The 26829-nt window shown below is 39.0% G+C and overlaps 1 protein-coding gene across 1 annotated transcript in view; it reads right to left on the reverse strand.

The window, feature by feature from the left end:
- Nucleotides 1-26575, reverse strand: part of DBX2 (developing brain homeobox 2) — a 35000-nt gene extending 8425 nt beyond the window's left edge. Inside the window, exons 1-2 of the mRNA XM_042948462.1 lie at nt 26155-26575; nt 12015-12110 (exon numbers count right to left, since the gene is read on the reverse strand). Coding sequence (XP_042804396.1) covers nt 12015-12110; nt 26155-26575 — 517 coding nt within the window. The remainder of the gene's footprint in view (nt 1-12014; nt 12111-26154) is intronic.
- Nucleotides 26576-26829: the final 254 nt, after the last annotated feature.

Raw genomic sequence — 26829 nt, forward strand, 5'->3', positions numbered from 1 at the left:
AATGAGATAAAAGTACATCTGCTCGCCCTCCCAATTTGGGTGCCATGTTAGAAAGTCCATGGTCCCATGGGGTGCCTGGGTGGCTCAGTTGGTTAAGTGTCCGACTTCAACTCAGGTCATGATCTCATGGTTCATGAGTTCGAGCCCCGCGTCGGGCTCTGTGCTGACAGCTCAGAGCCTAGAGCCTGCTTCAGATTCTGTTTCCCTCTCTCTCTGTGCCCCCTCCCCACCACTCATGCTCTCTCTTTCTCTCAAAAATAAACATTAAAAATTTTTAAATTTTTCTCTACTTCTTCATTTATTTATTCTTTTGTTTTCTCTCTCAACAAAGTTTGAACACTTACCATATGCCAGGCCATCTGCTCAATGCTACACATTGAGAAACAAGATAAATATATTTTATTGTATGCATTACCTGTAAGATTTAGTGGAAGGCATTTATTTTTATTTATTTTATTTTTAATTTTTTAAAACTACTTATTTTGAAATAAAATAAATAGCTTTTGAATTTTCAGTATTGTTCTTTTCTTCCTTTTTTTTTTTTTCCAGAGAGAGACAGCGTACGCAAGCAGTAGAGGGAGAGAAAATCTTCATCATGTTCCACCGGGAGGGCCTAGCATGGCCCAATGCAGGGTTCGATTTCCTGACCCTGAGATCATGACCTGAGCTGAAACAAGAGATGGATGCTCAACCGAATGAGCCACACAGGTGCCCCTGGAAGGCATTTACTCAACTAGCATCACAAATGTAAGGATGTATTCCTAAGGAGGCTGCCTTGGGAGCACAAAGCAAGGGTCTGATCTTAATCTGGGATGTCAAGGAAAGCTTACAGGAGTCTGAGATGTTCAATCTGAGAAAGGAAGTTTGGAAGACCCCCAATCACCACCACTCCCCAATCCAAGTGATCATCAACTCCTTCAGGTCAGAGATATTTACTACTTTTTCTGCCTTTTGCACAACTGGTTCCCACCCTCTGAGAGTTTACTTCATCATTCACCATTCATTCATTCATTTATTCATTTGGCTTTCCAGCTGTGATAGGCAGAACAATGGCCTTCCCAAAGATTACATACTATGTATGTTCCCTAGAACCTGTAAATATGTCTTATTACATTACAAGGGAAAAGTAAAGTTCCAAGTGTAGAATCAGTTGCTAATCAACTGACCTTGAGATTAGAAGACATCCTGGGGTATTCTAGGGTATCCAGGTGTGCCTAATGTGATCACAAGGGTCCTTATGAGTGGAAGAAGGAGAAAAACAAGGAAGTCATAGTCAGAGATTTACTCTCTCTGATGCTACACTCTTGCTTTGAAGATGAAGGAAGTGGCCACAAACCAAGAAATGCAGGCGGCCACTAGAAACAGGGAAAGGCAAGAAACAAATTCTCCCCAAGAGCCTCCAGAAGGAACACGGCCCTGCTGACACTTGATTTTAGTCCAGTGAGACCCATTTAAGGCTACTGAACCCCATAAATATAAGATAATAAGCTTCTATTGTTTTAAGACAGGAGATTTGCAGAAATTTGTTACCACAGCAAAAGGACACTGATACCTGGTATCAGACTAACTGAGCTTATTTGAGGAAACCAGACACAGAACATGGTCCCTGCCCTTAAGGAGCTCACCTTCTCATGGGAGGACTGACACATGAACACCACAGCAGAATATAAGCACCAGTGGAGCAGGGACTCCAGTTTATGGCTATAGCTGGTATGCATTCTGGTGCTTAATAATTATTTCTTTAAAAATTTTTTTTAATGTTTGTTTATTTCTGAAAGAGAGAGAGAGTGTGATTGGGGAAGGGACAGAGAGAGAGAGGGAGAAACAGAATCTGAAGCAGGCTCCAGGCTCTGAGCTGTCAGCACACAGCCTGATGCAGGGCTCGAACTTATGAGCCATCAGATCATGACCTGAGCCAAAGTCAGATGCTCCACAGACTGAGCGAGCCACCCAGGCGCCCCAATAATTACATCTAAATAAAAAACCAAATGAATGCCTTAAGCCCTAGAATAGAATGCTCTATGAAATTCTCTGGTATCACAAAGGAGGAAGTAATTAGTTCAGAGAAAGCAGGTTGAGCCAAGTCTAAAAGAACAATCCAGTTCAAGAGAGAAAGAACCAAGGCCAACCTAAGCAGAGTGACTGCATGTCTAAAAGCACTAAGGCACACCTATAAATACAGAGAACAAACTGATGGTTGCCAAAGGTGAGAGGGGTGAAGGGCTGGGCAAAATGAGTTAAGGGGAGTAGGTAATACAGGCTTCCAGTTATGGAATGAGTAAATTATGAAAATAAAAGGCACAGCACAAGGAATATAGTCAATGATATTGTAACAGTAATGTATCGGGACAGATGGTAGCTATGCTTGTGGCAAACACAGCATAATGTATAAACTTGTTGAATCACTGTGTTATACACCTGAAACTAATATAACCTTGTGTGTCAACTACACTCAACATTTTTCTAAAAAGCATTAAGGCATGAAGTAATAAAGTTTATCTGAGGAAAAGTAAACAGTCTTCAAGGCTGGGGAAAGGCATGAAGCAGCAGGTGCAAGCTGGCACCCTTATCCAGCCTGCAGATGGGCTTTGCTGGTCTTAGAATTCTGATTGAGCTGTCCACATTTCATAACTAGGAGATTTCATGTGAAGTCCAGGTTTCTGACATCTCTTCAAAGGGAACCACACTAGGCTCACCTTCCCAGAAAGTAAAGAGCTACCAGAGAACGCAGCAGGGGCCCCCTCTTGATGGAACATGTGGCCCCCAGTCTGTCACAGCCTCACCCAGCTTACCAGGCTCTTGAAGACATTTGGACCTTTGACATAGAGATTAGAGTGGAATGGGGCCAGAGCATAGAAGATTATAAGAGTCTGGGACATTATCCAACAGTAGTGAAAATCAAGAGGAGATGTTTAATCAGGGTGTGACATGATAATGATAAACACACAGTACTCTGTACCATTATATTTACTCTGTGTTAAGCCACTGACACACATTAATTCATTTAATCCTCCCAACCTATGCCATCAACATTACATACTATTAATCTCCCCATTTTACAGATGAATAAAATGAAGATCAGATAGTTTAAAAAACTTTGTCCAAGGGCACATGGCTAGGGTTTCAAACCCAAAACAACTCATTTCAAAACAAAGGCTCTCAACCCTACACGATATATTCTAACACAATGTGACTTATATTTTAGGAAAAAAGTGTCAACAGATGAATAAATCTTGTCAAATCTCCTTCTGCAATATGATACTTCCTTTCCTATTGGCTAAAAGATTGCAGATCATCTCCCAATGTGTCTCTCAGCCCTGGTTTATATCTCATTCTGGTTCCTCCTCACATTGCTAGAAGGACCACTGGCCTCTCCCTCTTTCCTTCCAGCTCTGTTACACTTGCATCTCCTTAGAAATGCCATAGCTTCTGGGATGTAATCCAGCCTAATTCTTTGCAAAGGTCTGCTTTTACTGATGCTCTATCCATCCATTCTATCATGAGATCTTGGTTAGTTTTCCATCTAGAGCATCATTTCTTTCTTTTGCCTGTCACATGCCAAGGCCATATCTTGAAGTCATGTTTTGGCAACTGCATTCACTATTTATCAAAGATTTAAGTAGCTTTATGAACTCTTGGTCAATAAAAAAAATATATCTCAATATGTTCTTTTTCTAAGTGCTCTTCTCTGAATTTTTCTTGGTATAGAGACTATGGAATTGGCCCTCCTGCCAACAGGGACTCAACTGTTGGGATGATGTCTCTCCAGGACAAAGGACTTTGAAATATGAGATACAGAAGAACTGGGCTTGGATCACTGCACTTATCTGTATGACTTAAAGCAAGTCACTCAGCTTCTTTCAGCTTATCTTACAGGGTTGCTCTAAGGATTTGATGACATAATACAAGAAAATTTCAGTGCCTAGCCCACAGTAAGGATCCCACAAATCTACCCACTTCCATTTGTTAGATTTCATTTGATTCTTTTTCTTAAAGTTTATTTATTTGGGGGGGGGGGGGGGTCGGGGGGAAGCACAGAGAGAGGGAGACAGAGAATCCCAAGCAGGCTCTGTGCTGTCAGCACACAGCCTGATACAAGGGCTCGAACTCACAAACCATGACCTGAACTGAAATCAAGTCAGATGCTTAACTGACTGAGGCACCAGGTGCCCCAGATTTCATTTGATTCTTATAAGAACCATATGGCACAGACATCCTCTGTATAGATGAAGAGGACCTTGTGAATCAAAATTCTTGGCTCCTTCCTCTGGCCCACACTGTTTCTTTACTCAGATGTTACAACATGTCAAAATGGAAGGGAAGAAACACTTATAAAAGCCAGGGTTCCTGTCTGTGACTATAAGCTTCTGCCCCCTGTCCTGGACCTGCCTGTGAGCCTGACTACATGGTATCTCCCATACAGCCTAATAACTGTGTCCTCAAATTTAGCATGCCCTATCACTTGATTTTTTGATTCTGGCATTTTTAATTTGTTAATGTATATAATCTATCATTATAACAGCCATATGTATTAAAAATTGGGGGAAAAACTAAATATGCAAAGGTAAAGAAACGTATATGTATATTATACTATATCCACTTGGTGAAATTATTTAAAGAACTATGAAGATCAAGCAGCAGCAAAGAAAATCTGCTTTAATGCGTATGATAAGATCCATACTATGCTTACAACTAGATTCAAATGCAGGGAAAAAAAAGACTGAAAAAGCAAAAATAAATACTGAAATAGGGTACTGTACAGTTATGGACAAATAATTCATATCTATTCTGCATTTTAAGTGTGGTCCTATTTTCTAAGGAAAACAAGCAAACACTATAGCAACCTTTTTGGGAATAATCTGGTGGAGTGATTGAGATGTCACTGAGTGACAAGTGAAGATGAACCCAATCCATCCTTCAGGTGCTCACAGTTGATAAGTGAAGATCAATCCATCCTTCAGGTGCTCACAGTTGATAAGGAGAGGTCCAAGAAATATACAGACAGCCACAACACAGTGAGATAAATAACCACAGACCACAGCAGAGAAAGTATTTAAGAGCCAGATGAGAAGCCACTTAGACTTGGAAGCTAACAGAGTAAGTCCTGAGAGAGAGGAACAGCTAGAAGAATAGCAATTCCTCTTGCTGGCAGCCTAGACAAAGGCAGCCAGAGCAGAGGGATTAGCATTTGCAGACTCACAAGTGAGAGGAGGACATGGCAAAACACGGTGGATCTGGAATCTCACACAGCTTGGTATCTCCAGACTGTGGGGTATGAATGGCAGAAACACAGGAGATAGCTAGATAGGTATATTAGGGCCCTGGTGGGGGCAGGGGGAAGGTTTTGCCTGAAAGAAGTTTATGCTGTAACTTACCCTAGAGGAAAGCCTTTCAAGGAGCACCTAAAATGCTGCTACACAGCACTGTAGAAAGGCCTGTATTTTCTGAGCTAATAAAACTTTTCATATCTATGGGGAAATGCACAGCAAATTTATGGAACCTACAAGCCTAATTTTTAAAAATCTACATACATTTTTTTCTCAGCAGAGATTTTATAAGTAAGGACCATGATTCTCCCTCCTTTAGCCCCTTCTTCACCAAGGTCTACAAGTTTAAATAAAACAATGGGGTAACACATTTCAATATCCCTAAAACTTTTATTAGAAACTCATAGGTTTTCCTATAGAACTATTTTCAAGTAAAGACAAAGAAGATTCCCATTGAGAAAATCTACAAATAAATTATTCTCTCCAATGTGGTAAGTACTAACATTTTGGAAGTCATGGACCCAAACCAGACTCAATCTCTGAGAAATCTGGAGTGGTTATGAAGGTCAAAGGGTTAACTCCTGGACCTGGCACCCTACAGACCTACAGTGAATATGATACAACTAATGAACAAGCAAAAAAATACAGCAAAGATAAAGACTATGACATTCTTCCTTTCTTTGCTAGCTACCTGGTTTCTCTTAGCACTCCTCTCAATACACAAATCCTGCTGGTTTTCATTAGGTGATATGCCTTAGGTTCCTACTAAAAGAATATTTATGATAAGATGCTACTTATACCGTTGATGCTCCTTTCCATGTCTCCCCACAGTCTTTTATGGGCTCTCTCTGGATCTAACCATAAACCACACCACAGAACCTACACCACCTCCATTCCTTCTAAGCCTATGAATATGTGCTCAAGTCTCTGCCTGCAAAACAAACATACAGACTTTAAGAACTTGTTGGTGACTCAAAATTCTTTCAGAAACTACTAAACTGTTATAAGCAACAAACACCTAGTAGAACTATGTCTAAACTCATGACAAATGTCTGACTTGTATGGAAACTTCCAGGTGACAATAAATTAAATAAATAAATAAATAAATAAATAAATAAATAAATAAATAAAATAATATAATATAAAAATAAAAATAAGCAGATATAGAGTTTAAGACACATAGAAAAGAGGCTTTAAAAGCCAGGGCCACCAATTCAATGTGCTACAGACTCTACCAATTTGGGAATATCACTATTTAAAATGTGGCTTCCATATATATGGGGCTCAACAGGTACTACTGTTATGTGCTCAGTACATACAGCATGTCATGTCATCTTTACAACAATCCCCAGAGGGAGGTATTACCATCCTAATTTTCCACAGGAAAAAAACTAAGGTGCCAGAAAGTTAGGCTGTGCACTTGAAGTCAGTGAGACCAATCAATATTCTTTAAAATTATACCAAAGATTGTCAAAGTTATTAGTAGGCAAAGAGGTAAGGAGGTGAGAAGAGTCAGATTAAAGCAGCAGAGTGACCTAGGATAGAAAGTTTCAAAGGTGTGATTTCTGGATCCTAAAATGGCCCCAAGGACCATTCCCCAGAAAATCCCTGTGTGACATGGGCCTGGTGAAGGGCACTCCAACTGGAGGTGTGCTGTGTGTAAATGACACGTTCGTGGAGGAGAGGAAGGAGGGTGACAGAGAAACAGAGGAAGGAGGGTGACAGGAGGGTTGCATTAGATAACTAATGGAACCCTTCATATTTTCACGTGTGGGGATGTAGTGTGTGTGTGTGTATGTGTGTGTGTGTGTGTGTTTTATGTAATTCTTGTGGATTTGAGGCTTGAAAAAAGAAGATAGTGCCTTCCATGGCTCACCTTATTTAAACTAGAAGTCTACCTTCCAATCTCTATATAATCTAGTACTTGGAAATGCTGTATTATAACACTTCATTACCATATCATATTCATTTGATTTAGTAAAAATCTTTCCCTTATATTAAGCCCAAATTCAATTTCCATTAAACTCCACTCATTGGTCCCAATTCTATCCTTTACATCTATACTGAATATGGTATATCTAATTTGACAATAACTCTCATGTTCTCCTTATTCTCTTCTCCAGGCCAAAAAAAATACTCAATCACTTTAGAAAATTCATGACCAGACATATAGATCCTTTGCAATTTTAGCTGCTGACTGCTTCCTGACCTGGTTTTATTTGCTCACTGTGCCTTTTAAAGTGGGGCTCTAGAACTAAACAGGTTCTAATAGGCTGCCTGACCATTAGAGTTTAGTAGGACTATTTATCTCCCTTGTTCTGGGCATTCTACTTCTAAACACATAATCCAACTGCCCCATATCATTCTGTAGACACATGCTGAGCCAAGAGTATAACCCTTCCCTTCTTTGTTCTGTTCAGCCAATTCTCTTTCCTCTATTCTGTACTTGTGCTCTTCTTCTGGGGAATCTCAAATCAGGACTTTATTAGCTGCCCTGTTAGAGGTCCCACTATGGTCAGGCAAGGGCTGCAGACAAGATCAGGAACAAGCACCCTATATCTCTAAGTAGCTCTGCTCCCCATCCCCCAGCCTCCACTACTTATGAACATTTGGGGAGAAAGGGAACTCCTTTCCTGGAAAGTTACTCAAATACTTTCACTGCCTCTGTAGAACCGTTGAATAGAGCCATCAACTTGGAAAATCTGTTGTCTTTGAGTCTCCAACTCCTTTAAACATTCTTCCTGGTTGACCGACTGTCATTTATCTCTGGAACACCCCTCCCTTCACTATTGAGAAGTCAAAACCTATACTCAACTTACTGCATAAAACTGCTTAGGTTTTCAACAAAATAATCATGCTTCTTTCTTTATTAGCACAAAATGCTGCATCCCTCTGAAGATCTGAGAGTGCTAACAATAAATCCTCACAGAAGGACTGCTATAGGTCTTGTTGCTTTTCTCAGGGCACCCAGACTCCAGCTGAGAACAGTGAAAGAGAACACAGGCAGGTCAGGTGGCAAGAATACTAATCAGAGCATCGCCCATCTTTGGCAGTGACGCTCAAGACCAACCTACGTTCACAATAATAAAAGTAATGGCCCTTCCCTTCTGTAGTCAACAAAATCCTAAATTTGAATTTGGACAGTATGTGATGTTCTTTTAAGTTTCACAAAGAAGAGGAAATAGCAAAATGATCTTAAGATGTAGAACAGAAGTTCATTTCCCAAGGAAGAGGCAGAGCAGTTTGTCCCAGAATATTTTCCTCCTTGTATTTTCATCCTACTACTCTAAATTTAAACTTTGTCTTTTAATGCATAGAATTGTTGAACGATCACATGCAAGTTGAGTACTCAAAGACAAAATGAAATAATTATCTGATTAATTCAATTAGCCATTCTACCTAATTAAGACTCCCGCACTTTTTCAGGTGGTTTTTTTCCCTCCACAAGTTTCCATTTCATTTTAGCTGAGAAATGTGTGATTTTGAAAAGAACCTTATGGATGTAATATCAAAGATTTTCCTTCCACTGCTTTGGGGGAGGGGAGAACTTTTACCACTGCCTTTTAATGTTTCCCCACTGTAAGGGTTGTGCTTAAATAGCCTATTAAACTATTTATTATATGTGAGAAGGGCACTGGATGAATGATTGTTTCCACATTGCAACAACAAATCAATCATAAATCTAAAAGGTTAACAAGAAAAGCGAAATCAATTTTATACAAGTGAATCATGTTACAAGAGTCAAAATGATATTTTACTTGCTTGTTAGGAACCTGTTGATCCGATCCTACACTTTAGAAAGAGTGAAGTCAATTTTGTGAGGGCCACCGATTTCATTGCTTATTAAAATGTTTAGTATAAACCTTGATTTTGGCTGTCCACACATGTCAGCACATTTTGGTTGAAATTTAATACAAGATTACTTGGACAGTTCATTTTCCTCCGTCTGTGCAATGGAAAAAAAATGTAAATGCTTGGGCATAAAAACTGTTCTTATTATTAAAAAAAGAAGAAAAAAAAGAAAATCTAGTAAATGCCTTAAATAAAAAAAGATTACTGTGCAGATGTAAGCCTTATTAACGTTCTTTGGTATCATGGTTATTTATGTAAAATTCTTTATTGACAGCCTAAATCCACCATTTCATTATTATTTGCTGCTAATACGATGAACATTATAAACAAAAAAATAAAAAAGTCATTTCAGATTTATAACTAATGAGACACCAAAGTTTATTAAAAACACTTGTGGCATCTCTAAAGTGTTTTTAAAATGCCAACCTCAGAAATGGAGACAAACCAAGTACAGCATTCTCTATGCTTGATCTGAGCTGTGCTGATTTACCCCTTATATGTTTTATTAAATAAAAAAGATAAACATAGGACTTAATAGGCCTCTAGGGATAGATGCCACAATATATAACAGTTACGCCAAAGGCATAAAGTGGGAAGAACTGAGAGGCAGATGGAGGAAAATGAGTCTTGCTTAAAGTAATTTTTCAAGCAATTGAGAGTATGATGACGTTCTCTAGGAAATGTCTTTAGAATTACTTTTATGTGCTCTATTTATCAAACTGGCCTGGGCATTAGTGTAAAGTGTAAAGTAATTTACAGGACTTAGAGACTTTCACCAAAACATTGCTATGAAATGAATAAACATATACACGCACACATACATGAATGTCCACCTGTTACGTGGGGTTTTTTTTCATATTTATTTTTTGAGGGGAGGGGGCAGAGAGAGAGAGAGAGAGAGAGGAGAGAGAGGGACAGAGGATCTGAAGCAGGCTTCCACGCTGACAGCAGTGAGCCCGGTGTGGGGCTCAAACTTGTTAGATCATGACCTGAGCCAAAGTCGGATGCGTAACCAGCTGAGCCACCCAGGTGCCCCTACACAGGGTTTTTTGTCCATTACGCTACATTGCCAGAGAGTCTTTAAAATAGAAGTCCAGTATGATATCAAAGGGAAGTAACGGAAACTAGGTGTGGGATCTCTTTTAATCTCTACCCCAGGAATGCAACACCAAAGATTTAATCTCAGAGACGCCACAATGCTATAGTAGCAGAGATTTGGGACTTACATCTCTACTCCAGCAGCCTCTCCCTGCTACTCTAATATATGGTGACAAATGTCTCCTTAATTTGCACAACAGTTTTCAATTGCCCTCACAGGAGACCACCTTGAAGGAGCGAGTAAAAGGTTTAGTCATGGTTTCTATTTTTCTATTTGAATCAATACATTCTAGTTAAATGGACAATTAATAGGTCACTTCCAAAATAGTGGTGTATCAGTCCTGGTTAATAAACGATCCCCAGAGTTGATAATGGGCCCTATGTATTCAGCAAGTCCTGTATACACTCAGCTCATCCACTAAATCCCTTTTCAGGTGGACAGGGTTATATGGGAAGATGAGCTAGAATGAGTCTATAAAAGTCAGTTTCATTCACTGCTTTATTTTTCAGTCAAGTGCTTTAAATGGTGTCCAGAAATTCACTTGGAATGTGAGACAGGAGAAAAGATGGACACACAGAGCCTTGCTTTATGACCATACAAAAGGGCAACTGACCCTTGCCCAAGCCTTTTCCATGTGAAATGGCTCCTAAAGTTCATCTGCACAGTGAAAAATCGTGGTGAGGTCGCGTGTGGATGAGTCAAGTGAAAGTGACGATTGGTCATGGGTCTGTCGCCCATTGTGGCTGGGTCCCTGCCATGTAAAGTGCTCTGTGGGAAAGTATCGGCCCCCTAAAGAGATGCTCAGAAGGCTGCAGCTCATTAAACGGCCAGCATTTGCTGCCTCACTTGTCAGGAATCATCCTGTTGAGCAACTGCTCTCCTGAAACATTCATAAAACACATTCACGGGAGGCAGCAGGGACCTGAATCCAACCGTGATAGAGCTCTGTACTTCAGGCTGACTCAACTCCTTCTATTTCACTTTCCACCTGACAGAGGGGTTAACCTGAATAAAAGTTTTCTCTGGGCAGTTGAAATAAATGTGCTGGCCTCTACTGGAGCAGAGTAGAGCTTACTGGACTTCATCACACACTCAGAATCTCTGCCTACAAACTCTTATTTGACCTAGAAATCTCAAAATCAAGGTGAACTTTATTTCTTTTTAGTTCGACATTGCTCTTTTTGAGTGTGTGTGTGCACGCATGCACGCTCTAAAAGTTTTTCAAAGTTGTTGTTCTCACTCCACCCCTGGACATTTTAAATTTTGAAATTTTTGAGGAAAAGTTCTCTTGAAAATATTTCCTACAACTCTGGTGGGTTCTTTTCAAGATCATAAAGAGGAAATATTTATCTCCTTTTACAATCTGGACAATTTTTATTATTTTCTATGAACACCTAGTGACTTTCTGTGTCACATTCTAAGTTGAATAGAAATTTTATACAGCACAATTTCTTAGCCTTCCTTCTTTCTTTTTTCTTCTCTAAATGAGTATTGCTACACGTTTCAGAAAGAGCCAAATCAGTCCCTCTGAGATCTTTTATATCAAATGGAAAACAAGTCACTTTCCTTGGTGTGTCAGCCCTGGGTTTCAATGCCATTAGAAACGGCTCACAATTGCTCAGTGTGCTGAGGTCTGATAAATCTCTGGAAACCTCCTGAATAGGATCGCTGTGATTTTTAGTGAGGATTTAGCTCCTTGCCATGGCATTACCAATTAGTTTTCCAGAGCACATTAAATCCTGCTGCTTTGGTTTACAGAATAACTGAGGCATTGCTGATGAAGCATAAAAACTTACTTGCAAAAGCAGTGGGGGATGCTGGGCGCCGACAGGACCCACCACAGCATGCAGAGTAGAATGGTGAGGCACTCAGGAAGAAAGGTTTGGAAGACGCTGCGGAGAAAGCATTGATCTCATTGATGAGCCATTTCTTTTAGACCATATTCAAAATTCTAGTTTCCCAAAAGTCACTGAGTAAAACACTCCATTTTCTGAGCCTTTACTTGGCTGGTTATAACTCTGACTGAAATTAACATTATTCTAAAGTAGCCTTTATCTGTCAAAGAGATTACCACACATTTAATCAAGATGTGGAAGATGCAGTGGAAAGACGAGATGATCAAAACCAAACCTATAATTTTCTGTGTGGTCCTAATTACAAGTAGTACATATCAAATACTCCTTCATTCACAATATCCTAGAGCAACACACAGGACAACTATCTGTGGTGATGAATGTCCTTTATCCCCACTGTCCAATATGGGATCTATTTCCCACATGGCTCCTGAGATATGTGGCTAACGTAACTGGGTAACTGAATTCTCAATTTAAGTTATTTTAAAATAAATACACTCGTGTGGCTAGGAGCTATCATATCATTGAATGGCACAGCTCAAGATATGATACTTACCGAGGAACAAATTGAAAGCAGAAAGTAAAAAATTAAATATAAAAACCAATTTGAATGTTATATGCTTAAGTTTAATTTTTTAGAAGAGATTATATTACTCTACTGTTTATTTTCAGAAAATTCTTCAAAATAGTTAGTTGGATTCCAAAGTGGTAAGAGATAATCTACTGAGCAATTCCATAACAAAACTTTTTTTTTTTTGTTCTGATCACTTTTACATGTTCAAAAGTATTTGAGAATAGCATTTTATCTCAAGAGAAACTAGTTAACCTGAAGGTATCTGTGTTTATAGTATAGGGATTTACCATATATCTGTTCTGCTCATTTTACTAAACTATACTATTCATAACATTTTCAATACATGTACACAGAATAGGTATCATTACTCTTATAAGGAAAGAAATTTTAAATTCTGTTTCTCAGTAGATGATAAATAGCTAAAAAGGATGTCACAGAACATTAGTAATAGCTCTTCTTTACTGAGCACTTACTATATGTCAGGCTTTGGTTAAACACCTTAAATACCCCATGTCCTTTAGCATAATGAGATATAATATAAACGTGGGTGAAAGTTCTTGAAGGTGGACAACTTGCTTTTGCTATCGCATACCCAAAAGAATACATAGCACATTGTAAATGTCAGCAAATTTTCAATAAATGAATGTATAAAACCAAGCCTAATAGTTCATTTTCTGTGTGGTCATAATTATAAGTAGTAATTAGTAAAACTAAGAAATAGGAAGCCTCTCTCGACCTTCTTACGAAGAGAATGAGGATCAGGAATGAACCCCTTCCCTGCTCCCCAGACACACCTTGAAATATAGTATCATCCATAACAGATGACCTTGAAATCTAGAACATGACTTGAAAATAAATATTTTTATAACTCTCCCTACATATTCAACGGCAACTTTTTTCTTATTTTAATCATATTTAGTGAATATTATTTTGATACGAATACCATACCTTTTTCAAGAACACAGTAATTTCAGACTTGTATTTTAACCAAGTGATAAGCATGTGTTTACTTTCGCCAATATTTTTGAAGGATATATCAAAATAAGTGTATTGCCCAATAAAAATTTAGGTTCTTAATGCCTTCAAATTGCAAATTAGTCATACATGCAGGTTTTTTTCTATAACATAACGGAAAGTTGCCAATATTCGTATTCTTAGTTTTTTAATATCCAAGTTTTCAAATAATAAAACGTTAGTCTTAATGATATTTCAAGGGGTGCCTGGCTGGCTCAGTCAGCGGAGCATGCAGCTCTTGATCTTCGGATTGTGAGTTCAAACCCCACATTCAGTGTAGAGATTACTTAAAAATAAAATCTTTTAAAAAATGATACTTTGAAAATATAGCAACTAAGCAAAGTATGAAAAGGAAATCCATCTTGGTGTTCAAAAAATTCTATAAAACTTAAAAAACTTTTTTTTCTAAATAGGCTCCATGCCCAACTTGGGGCTTGAATTCACCACCAGACCCTGAGATCAAGAATTGCACATTCCCAACTGAGCCAGCCAGGCACCCTATAAAACTTTTTAAAAATTTTACTGTTATCATAAACTGTTCTAACACTGACTATACAACCACCAAAGAAAAGATAAATCATTTCACTTTAATATCTTATGAGAAAATGGCACTATTTAGGCAGAGTTACATTTTCCAGTATTCTAGGAATATTTGAAGTACTTTGAAAAATAAAAATCTATTTCTACATATAAAAATTGTCACATTATGTTGATTCTCAAGCATTTTCTGTTAAATTATTTCATCTCAAACACTCCATATAATTAAGTCACGGCTACTGTGCAGTTTGGCACAAAATACAATGCTGCATTTACATACATGTAATAACACATTTATCATGATAGCTGGAAAAAACACACATGAAATAAGCACACTAGTGATACTATTAAAATAACCATGCATTATAATACGTACAAATTACAAATTTTATCATTCTAGCCAAACTGTTTCTCAATCTAACCCTATGGCCTAAAAAATATAAAAATAAAAGATAAAAAAAAATGAATGGCTCATTTGAGACAAGCAATCAATTAAATTCATTTGTGATAAACGAAGTTCTGAGATATACAATCTTAGTGTTAAATTTAACCAGAAGAAGTTTTCATTGAGTAGTTTGTTATATTACTATGTATTACCTTATCTTAATAGAGTGAAGCTATAATCAAAATGGCATGCCATCTACAGTAATAAACTCTTGTGGCTAAGGAACTACATGTGACATGACCAGGCTTCAGGTTCTCTTGTGTAGAATTTCCTTACCATGTTAAAACATCTCTTTGACATACATATATTTACACAGTCAATTCATGGTTTCCATACATAAACACACCTTGTTGAAGCTGGTTTCTGTGAAAATTGTTGTGAAATTCCAATTAAGTGCTCCATTTTTTTTTTTTTTTTACATGTGCCTACTTTGACATAAGTCAAATGCTCATCCAGCTGAACCTATGACTGCAGGGGTGTCAAATGGCACTAGGAAATAACCATTTTAAACAATGAAATGCATTAAAGATATATATATATATATATATTACAATTTTAAATGTTTGTCAATCATATACTTTTTAAAGGAATAGCAAGAAAGGAAACTCAGCTGTGATGAAAACAAAGTAACAAGTTGATAGATGTGTTAAAACTTTTTTAAGTCTTTGAGAACTACTTAGAAGATGCTCTGAAAAGGACAGAAAATGCACTGCTATGAATTGAACACACGCTATCTCATCCACTCATTAGCATTCAACCTCAAATGGGTATGCATCTGGAATGTGAACACTGTTTTCGGCAATTTTTTTTTAATGTTTATTTATTTTTGAGAGAGACAGAGACAGGATGCGAGTGGGTAAGAGGCAGAGAGAGAGGGAGACACAGAATCCGAAGCAGGCTCCAGGCCTTGAGCTGTCAGCACAGAGCCCGACGTGGGGCTCGAACTCACGAGCTGTGAGATCATGACCTGAGCTGAAGTCAAGACACTCAACCAACTGAGCCACCCAGGCACCCCGGCAATTTCTTTTTTAAAAAAGGACAAGAGAAACACAAATATTTTAGAATAATATTTAGTTATTAGCCACGAGAGATCAGGGTTTCATGCACAGATACTGCCAGTTATTCACAAGAGCTGGAGCCCAGAAAATGGACACACCTCCCAAGCTTTCCATAAGAGAAAATCAAATGGCCTTTCCTATCGAAAAAAACGTACACTGTCAGGTTTGGCATGATGTTAGGTTCTGTTAGCACAATACTTCAGGATACTCCGAATTCTGTATCTCACCAACAAACCTAATTTCCAGTTTCTGTGGAAATCTGTTACCAGTTACCAATAAATAACTTAAAACTTTTGGAACTAAACTGTCTGAATCCAAATGACTAAAATCACTTATTCACAGAAAACCTCATGAGCTTTTCACTTCTTAATAAGATATTCTGACTTATCTGGAGCCACAGAATCAAAATACCTATTAATTATTTTGAACATTTATCTAAGATGGAGACTTAGAGCCAATTTAACGGTGAACTGGCCTGATTTCTTTTTAAACTTAACAAGATGGTTCTGTGGTACAATCATCTCATAGCTGAGGATGGTTATGAGCCTAACTACAGAGAAATTATTTTCAAAAGTCTGTCATTTAGAAAGCAAGCAATAATTTTTAAATTGCTTTTCTGTTGTTATTTTCATTCTTCTTTTGCTGATGGAGAAGAACAATGGGTATTTAAATGGGGTGAAACCACATTCTTCTGATTGTCAGTGGAAAACTGTGGTACTAACTGACTTGAGTTGACGTTTCAAAGAAAGAGTACTAAAGACCACTAATAAAACCTTCAAATAAATTTCAAGAGTCCACTGCAATGTTATGCCAACTGGCAGCACCTTTTAAAAAAGATGGGGAGAAATGAAAGAAGGTTCCAAGATGCCTTATTACGGCATCTTTAACCTTTGGTTAAAGGGTAAAAAAACACCTCAAGGAAAGAATAACAGGGAGCTAAATAATTTTTTTTAATGGTTTTAAATGACCTTTTTCAAGTGCCTGGTACATGGGAACCATGAATAAAGAAATCTAAACTTCTGACCTGAAAACAATATACAACTGGAATACAGTGGACCCAAAAATGAGACTCCAAAGAATAGCAACCAGCAGCCCTGAGTAGTAAGATCTAAGAAATATCACTCACCTAATGAGGTGTGATTATCACACACCCTGGAAGGAATTCATTTATGTGATCCACATGCAAATTTACCTTCAGTCACAAGGGAAAGCAAGTTAAATAAATTCATCCTTTATCTTCCTGCTCATCAGAAAACAACAGAAGTCCACATTCTTTTCCTCAAGTATTTCAGACACAGAAAAACAAAGGTCTTAATGTTCTGGTACAGCTCATGAGAAGATAAATCAAGTGCAGTGTCTACTTCTTTGATGCTGTGCTTTTAATTCTGTGCAGATAATATTTATTGCATCTCTAGCAAGTGCCACACAGTGTACTGGGACCACAAAGATGAAAAAGGATGGTTTCCTTCCCCAGAAGAATTTCTATTTAGTGTTTCTTAACTTACAGATTTATGTCTGCTGGTCAACGAAATGAAATGCAAATTTTTCTGTTTTCCAAATTCAATTTTTTTTTGTAAAATCTGAGGCATTCCCCAAGAGAGAGATGAAATTTGAAAAAATTCACATTGTGCATCCCTAACCGTTGGTTCTCAACCCTGCATACACGTTAGAATTATCTAGAGTGCTTTCAGAGATACAGAGGTCCAGGCCCCATACCAACCGGGTTAAATCACCAGCTAAGAGTGGGCTCCTTAGCACAGCATTGTTTCAAAAGATGCATAGGTCATTATAATACACGGCCAGGATGAGACCACAGAAAAAAACACAAAACAATGTCTGACACAGCAGGCACTCAATAAATGTTAGCCTTTACTCCTGCCATTATTACAGAATTTGAGATCAACAGTAAGACAACATATAAAAAGAAGCCGCATGGTCAAGACTTCCAGTGAAATATAAACAAGTAAAAAGAAAAGACTATTGTCAAGAGGGCTTTGTCAAAGAAGGCTTTAAGCAGCAACAACATCTTAACCCACACCTTGATTTGGAAGGTATTTGGAACGGCAAAAGAAGAAAAAGAAGGCATTCCAACAAGGAAAGGTGGCTCGAACAAAAGGAAAGGAGGCAAGGTGGGACACGTAGGGCAGGTTAAGGAGACCAGCCTGATGGCTGGCACAAGGCGAAAGGAGTGAACAATGTACTTGGAGGAGCTAAATGTAGCTGATGGAATGAAGGTGTTGCAGAACAGAGTATTTCTATTTGATCTGATCGTCAAACGGGGATAATTAAGGTTTTCCTGAGTAGCTGGGTAATATGAGGTAGCAGATAATTAAGGTTTTCCTGAGTAGCTGGGTAGTATGAGGAAGCCTTATTTTAGGAAAATTCACCTGGCCATACCGGATGCGATGTGGTGGAGAAAGGAGAGGCTATATGGAAGGATCCCACTGCAGTAAAGATTTGTTATAAGAACAGGTAGTGAGGGCACCAGGGTGGCTCAGTCTGTTAAGCAACTGACTATTCCGGCTCAGGGCATGATCTCACGGTTCGTGAGTTCGAGACCCGCACGGTATTCTCTTGGTATTCTCTTTCTCTCCCTCTCTTTCTCTCTCAAAATAAATAAAGAAACTTAAAAAAAAAGTTATAAAAAAAAGAAGAGGTAATGATAACCATTTGTGTATACATGGCCACTAACATCTTCTCTAGCCTCGCATAATGAACAAATGGGTAGGGTATGGCTTCTTCTCAAGGTGCGGGCCTCAGTTCATCGCAATCACCAAATATGATCAGTATCTCTGCTGCCTCTCCCTTCAAGTGGTCTCTATTAGCAGCTCTGAAAAACTGAGCTAAATTTAAGGAAATCCATCGCTTTTTATTATACAGTCGATGTCACAGAAGAGAATGGCCTAACAGAATAGTTCTTGTAGCTCTCAAATTCTAAAAGCCTTAATGAAGACTCCTCAAGCTCCCAGCTATTGCACTCTGTGTGACTAATTCTTGCACTGGTCTACTCCACCAGGAGACAACAGACCTGGCAAGAACTGTATCTGATAGGGGTTATCCTGATTTCACCCTGTGGCAGACTTTAAATGGCTACAAATTACCTGGGTCTCAGTTTCCCCTTCCTTTGTATTTGGGATGGTCTTGCTGCCTTGTTTGACCAAAGGATACAGAAGAAGTGATATTCTGGAACATTCCAAGGCTAGATCATAAGAAGCCTTATAGCCACTGCCTAGGATTCTTGCAGTGTTTGCTCTTAGAACTCTCCCTTTCATAACCCAAGCATCAAGCTGTTAGAAGCTCAAGACACTTGGAAAGTCTACTTGTAGATTGTTGTAATAGCTCTAGTTAAGCACCCAATCAACAGTCAGCCATGTGAGCAGCCATTTTGGACATCAAGCCCAGTTGAGCCTTCAGAAGACCATAGTCCCAGCTGCCATCTAACTGCATGAGTTTCCATGTTGAGAACCACTCAGCTGGGCCCAGTCAATCCACAAGACTGTGAGAGAAAATAATAAATTGCTCCTTTAAGCTTCTAATCTTTGAAATAGCTTCTTATACAGCAATACCCCTTTCACCAATATTTTACTTATGGTGGAATGGTAGAAAGGAGTCTTTCACATCTTTCCCTGTTATCAGTAGGCTTTTGTGGTACGTGTTTGCAAGTCAAATGCTGACTTTAATCTCTTCTTATTTTGAAATGAGGACACAGAGGCTCAAGGAGGTTATATGAATTGATTGGAATTATACACTCAGTAATATAAAAATCTTAGACTTGAATCTAGGCTTTAAAATTACAGAAATGCTGCTAAAACCAGCTCCAAAAACTGTATTTTTAAATTTACCTAATTTGCCATTTTTGCTTTGGAGAAATTGTTGGCAAACTTTTGCTATAAAAGGCCAGATAAATACTTCAGGTTTTGCAGGCCATAAATCTGTTGCAACCATTCAATCTGTAATACAGAAGCACCTGTAGAAAATATGTAAACACACAGGAGTGCCTCTTTTCCTGCTTGAAAGAATGGGACTGTCTTCTGGTTTGAGACCCAATATAACTATAGAATTGGTTAAATACACCTAAACTCAATCCAGCCCTAGGAGAGTCTCTTTAAGAAACATGCCAGCAGTCATGGTTTTTATTCTCTTTCAATGGACAAAAATCTTTCCAAAGAATAACTTACTAACTCCTTCGCATATTTTAAATTTAAAAGTTATTAGAGATTTAACCCTTTAAAGAACAAGCAATTTTGAGTCCTCTCAAGAGGACTGGTAAAAATTATATATTGTATGTTCTATTTCTGACAGCCACTTAGAATTAATAAAATTGAGGTTGTTGTGGCAAAGTGCCTGAACACGTAAAAGAAACGTTAGAAACCTGGTTCATCTTTGGGATACTGATAAACAAGGAGGCAATTAAGTATTCAGTAATATACAGAAAAAGATGTGAATTTTCTTTCTTTCCTTTTCCCAGATGCTTTGGTTCTAAAACAAAAGTCTAAAAACTTTAGAGGCTTTTTGATCTTTGACTTCAGAGAGAATTTTAGTGCCTTCAGTTTACTGTTCATATAACTCACAAAAATGTGCCCCTGAAATATTCCCAACTAATAGCAGGTTGACAAAATGAATAATGCTATTAAAAATGAAATCAGTTATGGTAACTTTATATAAAGTGATGAATCACTCTGCATTGCCAAATCAAGTACTGACTGGAGGCTAAAAAGAATAAAAGGGAGAGATTTCATTAAAAGTGGAAACATTACTGAAAGTAAAATAAAATACTTTGGAATAAAATATACAAGGGTCTGGTAAGCGTATTATACATTAAGGCAAAAATCCAATTTCTTAGTAAGAGAGTATAAAATAGAAGCATGATCTAATGAAGTCTTAAATAAGGATTCTAACAAGCATTCCCAGATAAAAATCATGTTGTTTCTTTTTCCAATTTGCCTTTTTATTCCCGACAGACTCCAGGTGTAGTTGAATGAAAACTTATTTAACAGACTTAAAAACTGTGTACCTTCACTGTGAAAAAAAAAATCACTGTAATTAGGAAAACACCTTATTTGGAGCCTCTGTTAATCCAAGATTAAGTAGACAAACACTGTATTAAGAGCTACAAAGCAAGACCCCTTGAAAGACATAGTAAGATGTATTCTAAAGTTATAAAGAGTAACAACAGAAATAGGGTGGTGGAAAATAGGTTGAGTGTGGTGTAAATGAAATATTTATCCCCCCCAACATAAGGACACATTTATTTAAATATGTTAAAGATAAGAACATTTCACTTCTGTAAAAACTTGCATAGCAAAGAATCTCAAAGTATTTTACAAGCACATCTATTTCCTGTGCTACTTCCCTTACTTTAAAATTGCTACCATTTCTATCATTGTTCGGCAACAAACCTAAGCATAAAATGAGGTCTTACAGCAAAGGAGACTTTCTTCTGGTGGGCACAAGAACAGGAAGAAGGTGGCACACTCCAACAGGGATATAATAGAGTCTCATGCACAGCTTTGGTTCCAATGTATGAGGCACATTCATGGCAAACAAATGTGGATAAAATCATTGTCAACAATTCTTTTAAACTGCCCACAACATATGGCATCCTTTGGCTTCTGGCATGTAACCCTGAACTCTCTGAATCCTATGTTTATTTATACATAAATGTGTATACAATTGTCTGGGCATTCAAACTACTGTGCTCTTTTCTCTTGTTCATTTATTTATTTTTGAGAGAGAAAGAGAGAGAGAGAATGCACCCTTGACAGCAAGGGAGTTGGGGAGGAGCAGAGAGAGAGAGAGAGAGAGAGAGAATCCCAAGTAGCGGGGCTGGAACCCCTGAACCCCATGAGATCATGACCTGAACCGAAATCAAAAGTCTGACTCTTAACTGCTTAACTGACTGAGCCACCCAGGCGCCCCAAACCATTGTGCCTCTTAAAATAATCCTCAACTCCCTTAAGTCAATAAGAGGTAAGGGGAAAGTTCTAAAATGTTCCTACTTGCCTGCTGGATTTACTCCTATTTTATTATTAAACCTCAACAGCTTCAATACCTGTTAACAGATTGACATTTCTTGTTGCCTAAGTGGAGTAAAGAAGCACATGTCAGGGGTTGGGGTGGGATAAGTACTAAAGTCAGGGGCAAATTCAATGCATATAAATTGCTCCAGCCCAGGTGTTATTCTGTAAGGATGGTAACTGAGTCATTACTAGAAGGGAAGGAACTATTAGTCCTATTCTCTTCACTGCAAGAATTTCCCCTTGAATCTGAAGGAGTTCATTAACTTGAGCTGATTCTCATGAACTATGTAAAGTTATTAAATGTTAATATGTTTATATTAATATGTTCATATAAATCCAAAGGCATGTTAAGAAGATACAAAAAATATGCACATGTAGTAATAACATGGTTCAGTATTATCTACAAATTCCACCAAAGCAGTGGTTGAGGTGACGGCCTGAGGAAGGAACCACCTTTGCCGGATTTTCCATTCTCTGTCCTGATTCTGGGTCAGCATCACCAACATTCAAGATGCTGTGATTTTAATCTACCAAAACAAATCTAAAGCAAAGTGGTAGCAAAAATAAGTGAGAAACTCTGGCTTAATAAATCAGATCACAAAGTCTTCAAGTTGGACTAGATAAAACATAAGTGCAATTAGTTTAAGACAGAGTCATGGATTAACACATAAAGAGTATCTGGAACTGGGAGATGGGCAAGGAAAGGAGGATGTACATTAAGTTTTAATGGTAAGAAGCAATCCTAACAAGGGGCCAGAAAAATGCTACGGATCTGGTTCCATTTCTGTACTACACAGTACAACTTACCTGATAAAATTACCTAAAAAATAAAAAAAAAAAAAAAAAGAACTCACCTATCCAGAAGAAACATGTGCTTTCTAACCCTTAAAAGGAGTAGCTTCAACAATCAATAAGTTACATTCAGAAAATTACCTTTATGTCAAATATTTTTAAAATGTTTAAATAGCAAATGTTATTAAAAGGCAAGACTCCACGTATTTTGAATAAAACTGGTGACATAACCAAGAGAAATGTAAAATTTTCAGCTTTTTACATTTCAAAGCTGTTTTATACATATAAACATAAGTATTGTAATCTAGCACAATATTCACCCAATAATGACATTAATGAACTTTTCAGGAAGGATCTCTGATGATTCTAATTTACTTGCAGAACCTCCTGGTTTCCCCTAATAAACTATAACAGATCTAAGGACTCAACCCTGGATCTATCTTCTATCTACTACCTTCTATTGCACTGTGCCCCTCTCCAGCCTTGAGAAATACCCTTTGATTTCTAGAGTTTTTAAACTACATTACATATATATATATATATATATATATATATATATATATATACCCCAACTGTTTTATATATAAACAACCTGACAACATATAGCTATGGAGAGTCTTTTTCCTACTGTAAATCAATTCAAAGACTTGCTAGTTTCCAGGGATGAAGAGCTGACAGCTATCCTCTCATTTATTACCTATAAAATCTGTGTTATTGCTTAACTGTCATCACCTTGCAGATCCACAGCAAGACAAACAGGAAGGGCAATTTCTTTCCTTATGGACTCACATACAAAATCACAATCTGATGTATTATTGTGATACACGTAATCAGTTATCACTAGCTTCTGATATTCAATGAAAGACTTGCATAAGGAATACGAAGGTTTGGGACATTTTTTTTTTTTCTCCTTCACAAGTCCACAGATGTTTCCACTGTTAACTTCTGACAAAAACAAAATTAGCAAGTGAAGTAATCATTGTAGAAAAAAACTGGCCTCTATGAAAATTAAAGCAGCGAACAGCTATGAAAATGCTTGGAAAGCCATACAGCAGTCCAAACATGGAATGCCACAGGGGCAGAGACAGTCATCCGTTTTGTGCAGTGACGATCCCAATGGTCTAGAACAGAGCCTGACACATGGGAGATACTCGGTAAGCACTTCCTGAACAAATGAAATAGATGGCATCATTAAAAATCGGTAACAAAGATAATGAAGCAGAAATGCATGCAGTGGCATAAATCCCCAAGTTAAAGGGCTCTGTATTTCACCAAGGCACCAGTAAAAGGAAGTCTGGGGTTTTCTCATTCAACATTTAGTTTGGTACACTCAACAAGACTGGAAAAAAAGTGAGTACTCAATATGCTGAAATGATTAAAAATCCCATTTTGTGATCCACTCCTAAGTAAGGGTCTAAAGGATTAGCAGTGGTTGTTCACTGACATCTCAGAAAGAAATATAAGGAAATACTGTTATCTTTTCAAAAATAGTAGCTCCTCTATACTCTCTATAGAACATCAATCACTATGTCGTCAGTCAGTTAATTTTCAGGTGATAGTAACCTTGTCAGCACTCATTAAAACTTCATAATTCTACACAGCAGCAATGAATTCCCACAACATTTGGTAGGACAAAAATCTGTCACTTAAATAAAACTAGGGCAATGTTCAGAAAATGACATTCTGTGTCAAATTACAAAGATAAATGAATGTAAATGCTGGTTTTAAGCAGCATATTTGTGGGCACAAATATAGAGAGTTTTAATTTTCTTAAGATACTTTTGTAGATTCAAAAATTAAACACACCCCTTATAAGACTATTTTTTTAAATAAACGGTTATTTGTTCAGAGGAAAATCAACCTAGGAGAATCTCAAATCTTCAATGAGGGCTCAATAAAACACCAGGAATAAATATGTGCTTAAACTGTATTAGAATACTTCAAAGGGAAATATAAATTCTCATATTCTCTTAACTATTCCAAAAAAAAAAAACATTTTTGTATTCTGACACTTTAATAAGTGTACAAGAGTTAATACATCCTTGAAAATTTTTTGTAGTTAGGAGACCCTTTACCCAATAATTGCAATATTTTGAATGAAACAGATACACAAACCTCTTGTTCAGTTATTAAAATATCTGCCTTTGATTTGCATTTGGTTTATTTGAATTTAACCTGTAAAATCTACAAAGGGGAAAACTAAGTAACTTTCTCTGGTTGAGTAGCCAATCAGGATCAGGGGCAATTTAAGAATCCTTAAAAATAACTTCTATGAACACAATGCCAAACCACTAAAAGTTATGCAAATCACCATTTTTTTGTTTGAAAATGTTATTTTTTTGTGACACAGCATTATTTACTAACTCTTGTCTAGGTGAACCGGCTGTATACGTTTCTAATTTTCCAAACACTTCAAAAATAAGAGAGTGGCCCAAATTACCAAGGAACATAAACTCTGCCTTTAACAGTTATTTTTTCCTTTCCCTAGATGCAAAAGGCTTCCCAGGTTCCTTAGGTTTTACACTGTGTGAATGAGACCGCTCATATAATTATATTTGTTCCATTCTGTTAATAACCATTTCAAGCTGAAAGACCAGGACAGGTTCTAAACATGTTAAGTTCTATACAGCCATTAGCAATAAATTTGATCTGGCAGTTTGCTGGGACAATGGAATCTGCTGAAAAAGCGTCTATTAGTCATTCTGGACAAACCCATCGGGATTAAAAGAATGAGTTAAGATCGCCTAAGGACGCAGCCAAAAAAAATTAATAATAATCCAACTAGATCTCAGCTTCTGAGTTTCCAAAAGGCTTCCCCTTTTTTTCACCGCACATTTCGGCTGCCCCTCCATACGCTTTAGCTAAAATGTGATTAACCCGTCCACATCCTCTGCCCAATCACACCACTTAGGTTTTATGCAAAAATTAAACCAAAATTGCCTTTCTTTTGATAATTTCCCATTTATTGGTGAACTTCCTATTCCAGGTGCCAATTCAGCTGTTTCAGCTCAGCACGAAGAAAAAGTCGTCCTTGATTTCCTTGCGCCTCCGTGATCCCAAATACTAAGAGCGGAGAAAGCCAAAAGTTTGCGCAACTCTTCTTCCAAAAATCTTTGCGAGCGCTCTTGAACGGCCCGGGCCTTCGCTGCAGACGCAGGAGCAAAGCCCCCGAAGCGGGCCGCGGGAACTGCCCAGGGAGCTGGTGTCCCGCGGCCTCCAGGGCTGGAGGCGGCGAGCAGAAACGCTGAACTTGGGAACAAGACGGGTGAAACTGGTCCAGCGAACCCAGAGATCTCGGGACTAGGGCTGCTCTTTCCCGCTAACCCAATGTGGGGCATTCAGGGTTTCTCCAGAAAGGCCTGAAAATCAAGGCAGCCCTACCACTTGTTGAAACAGAGAGGAAGCTGGTGGTATGGGATAGGGGTGGAGGGGGTGTCACAGTTAGTGGCTGTACCCTATGTACCCGCGAAGTGGCATCCCCAATAAAGCTCGAGACACTCGAGGAAGGTCCCAGGCCGGAGCGGATCCGGGCGCGCTGGGGCCAGGGCTCCCTTGGCGCAGCGCGCACCCCCGGGAGCTCGGATCCCGGACCTGCCGGGTCGGAGGCGCCGGGCGCGGCTGGGGAGGAAAAAAGCTGGCTCACCTGGGGCTGACGGCTGGAAGGTAGAGTCTCGATCCCCCGGAGCCCGGCCCGGCAGCCTGGCGCCGTCGGCCGAGGGGCTGAGCACTTGGAAAGCCCAACGCGTGCCGTACGGCGCTCCGCCGGGGCTGACCGGTTCGGCCGCGGGGCACAGCTTGAGGGGAACGGGGCTGGCCGGCAGGGGCCGGACCTGCGCGCCAGCTGCCGTGGCGGCGGCGGCGGCCACTAGAGCGGACGCCGGGCCGTGGTGCGGGGGTGGCTGCAGCGCGTGCGGCGGGGCGCCCCCAGCCCGCAGCAAGTTCTCGATCAGGAAACTCTTGCCCAAGTTGCCAAAGCCCGGAGCCGCGGGGAAGTTGAGGAGCGCGGAGGACGCCACCACGTCCCAGTACGCGCCGGCGTGGGCCGCCACGGCGCTGGGGAGCATAGTGCGACGCCCGCGGGCCGCCTGCGCGCCCGCCTCCAGCTCCGCGCGCCGCACCGGGCCCGCGCCGCTCCCTCCCGCCGCTGCTTCCCGCCGCAGCCTCCCGCGGAACCGGAGCGCGCTGAGCCCGGGAAGGAGGAGAGGGCACCGAGGACGCCGGCAGGCTTGGAGCGATATTATTTTTTTGGGTTGGGCGTTTTCTTAAAGGATGGGAGGAGTGAATGTGGGAGGGGGAAGCTGTGCGTGTCTCTGGCCCG

This window comes from Panthera leo, chromosome B4, assembly GCF_018350215.1.
Source record: "Panthera leo isolate Ple1 chromosome B4, P.leo_Ple1_pat1.1, whole genome shotgun sequence".
Taxonomy (NCBI): domain Eukaryota; kingdom Metazoa; phylum Chordata; class Mammalia; order Carnivora; family Felidae; genus Panthera; species Panthera leo.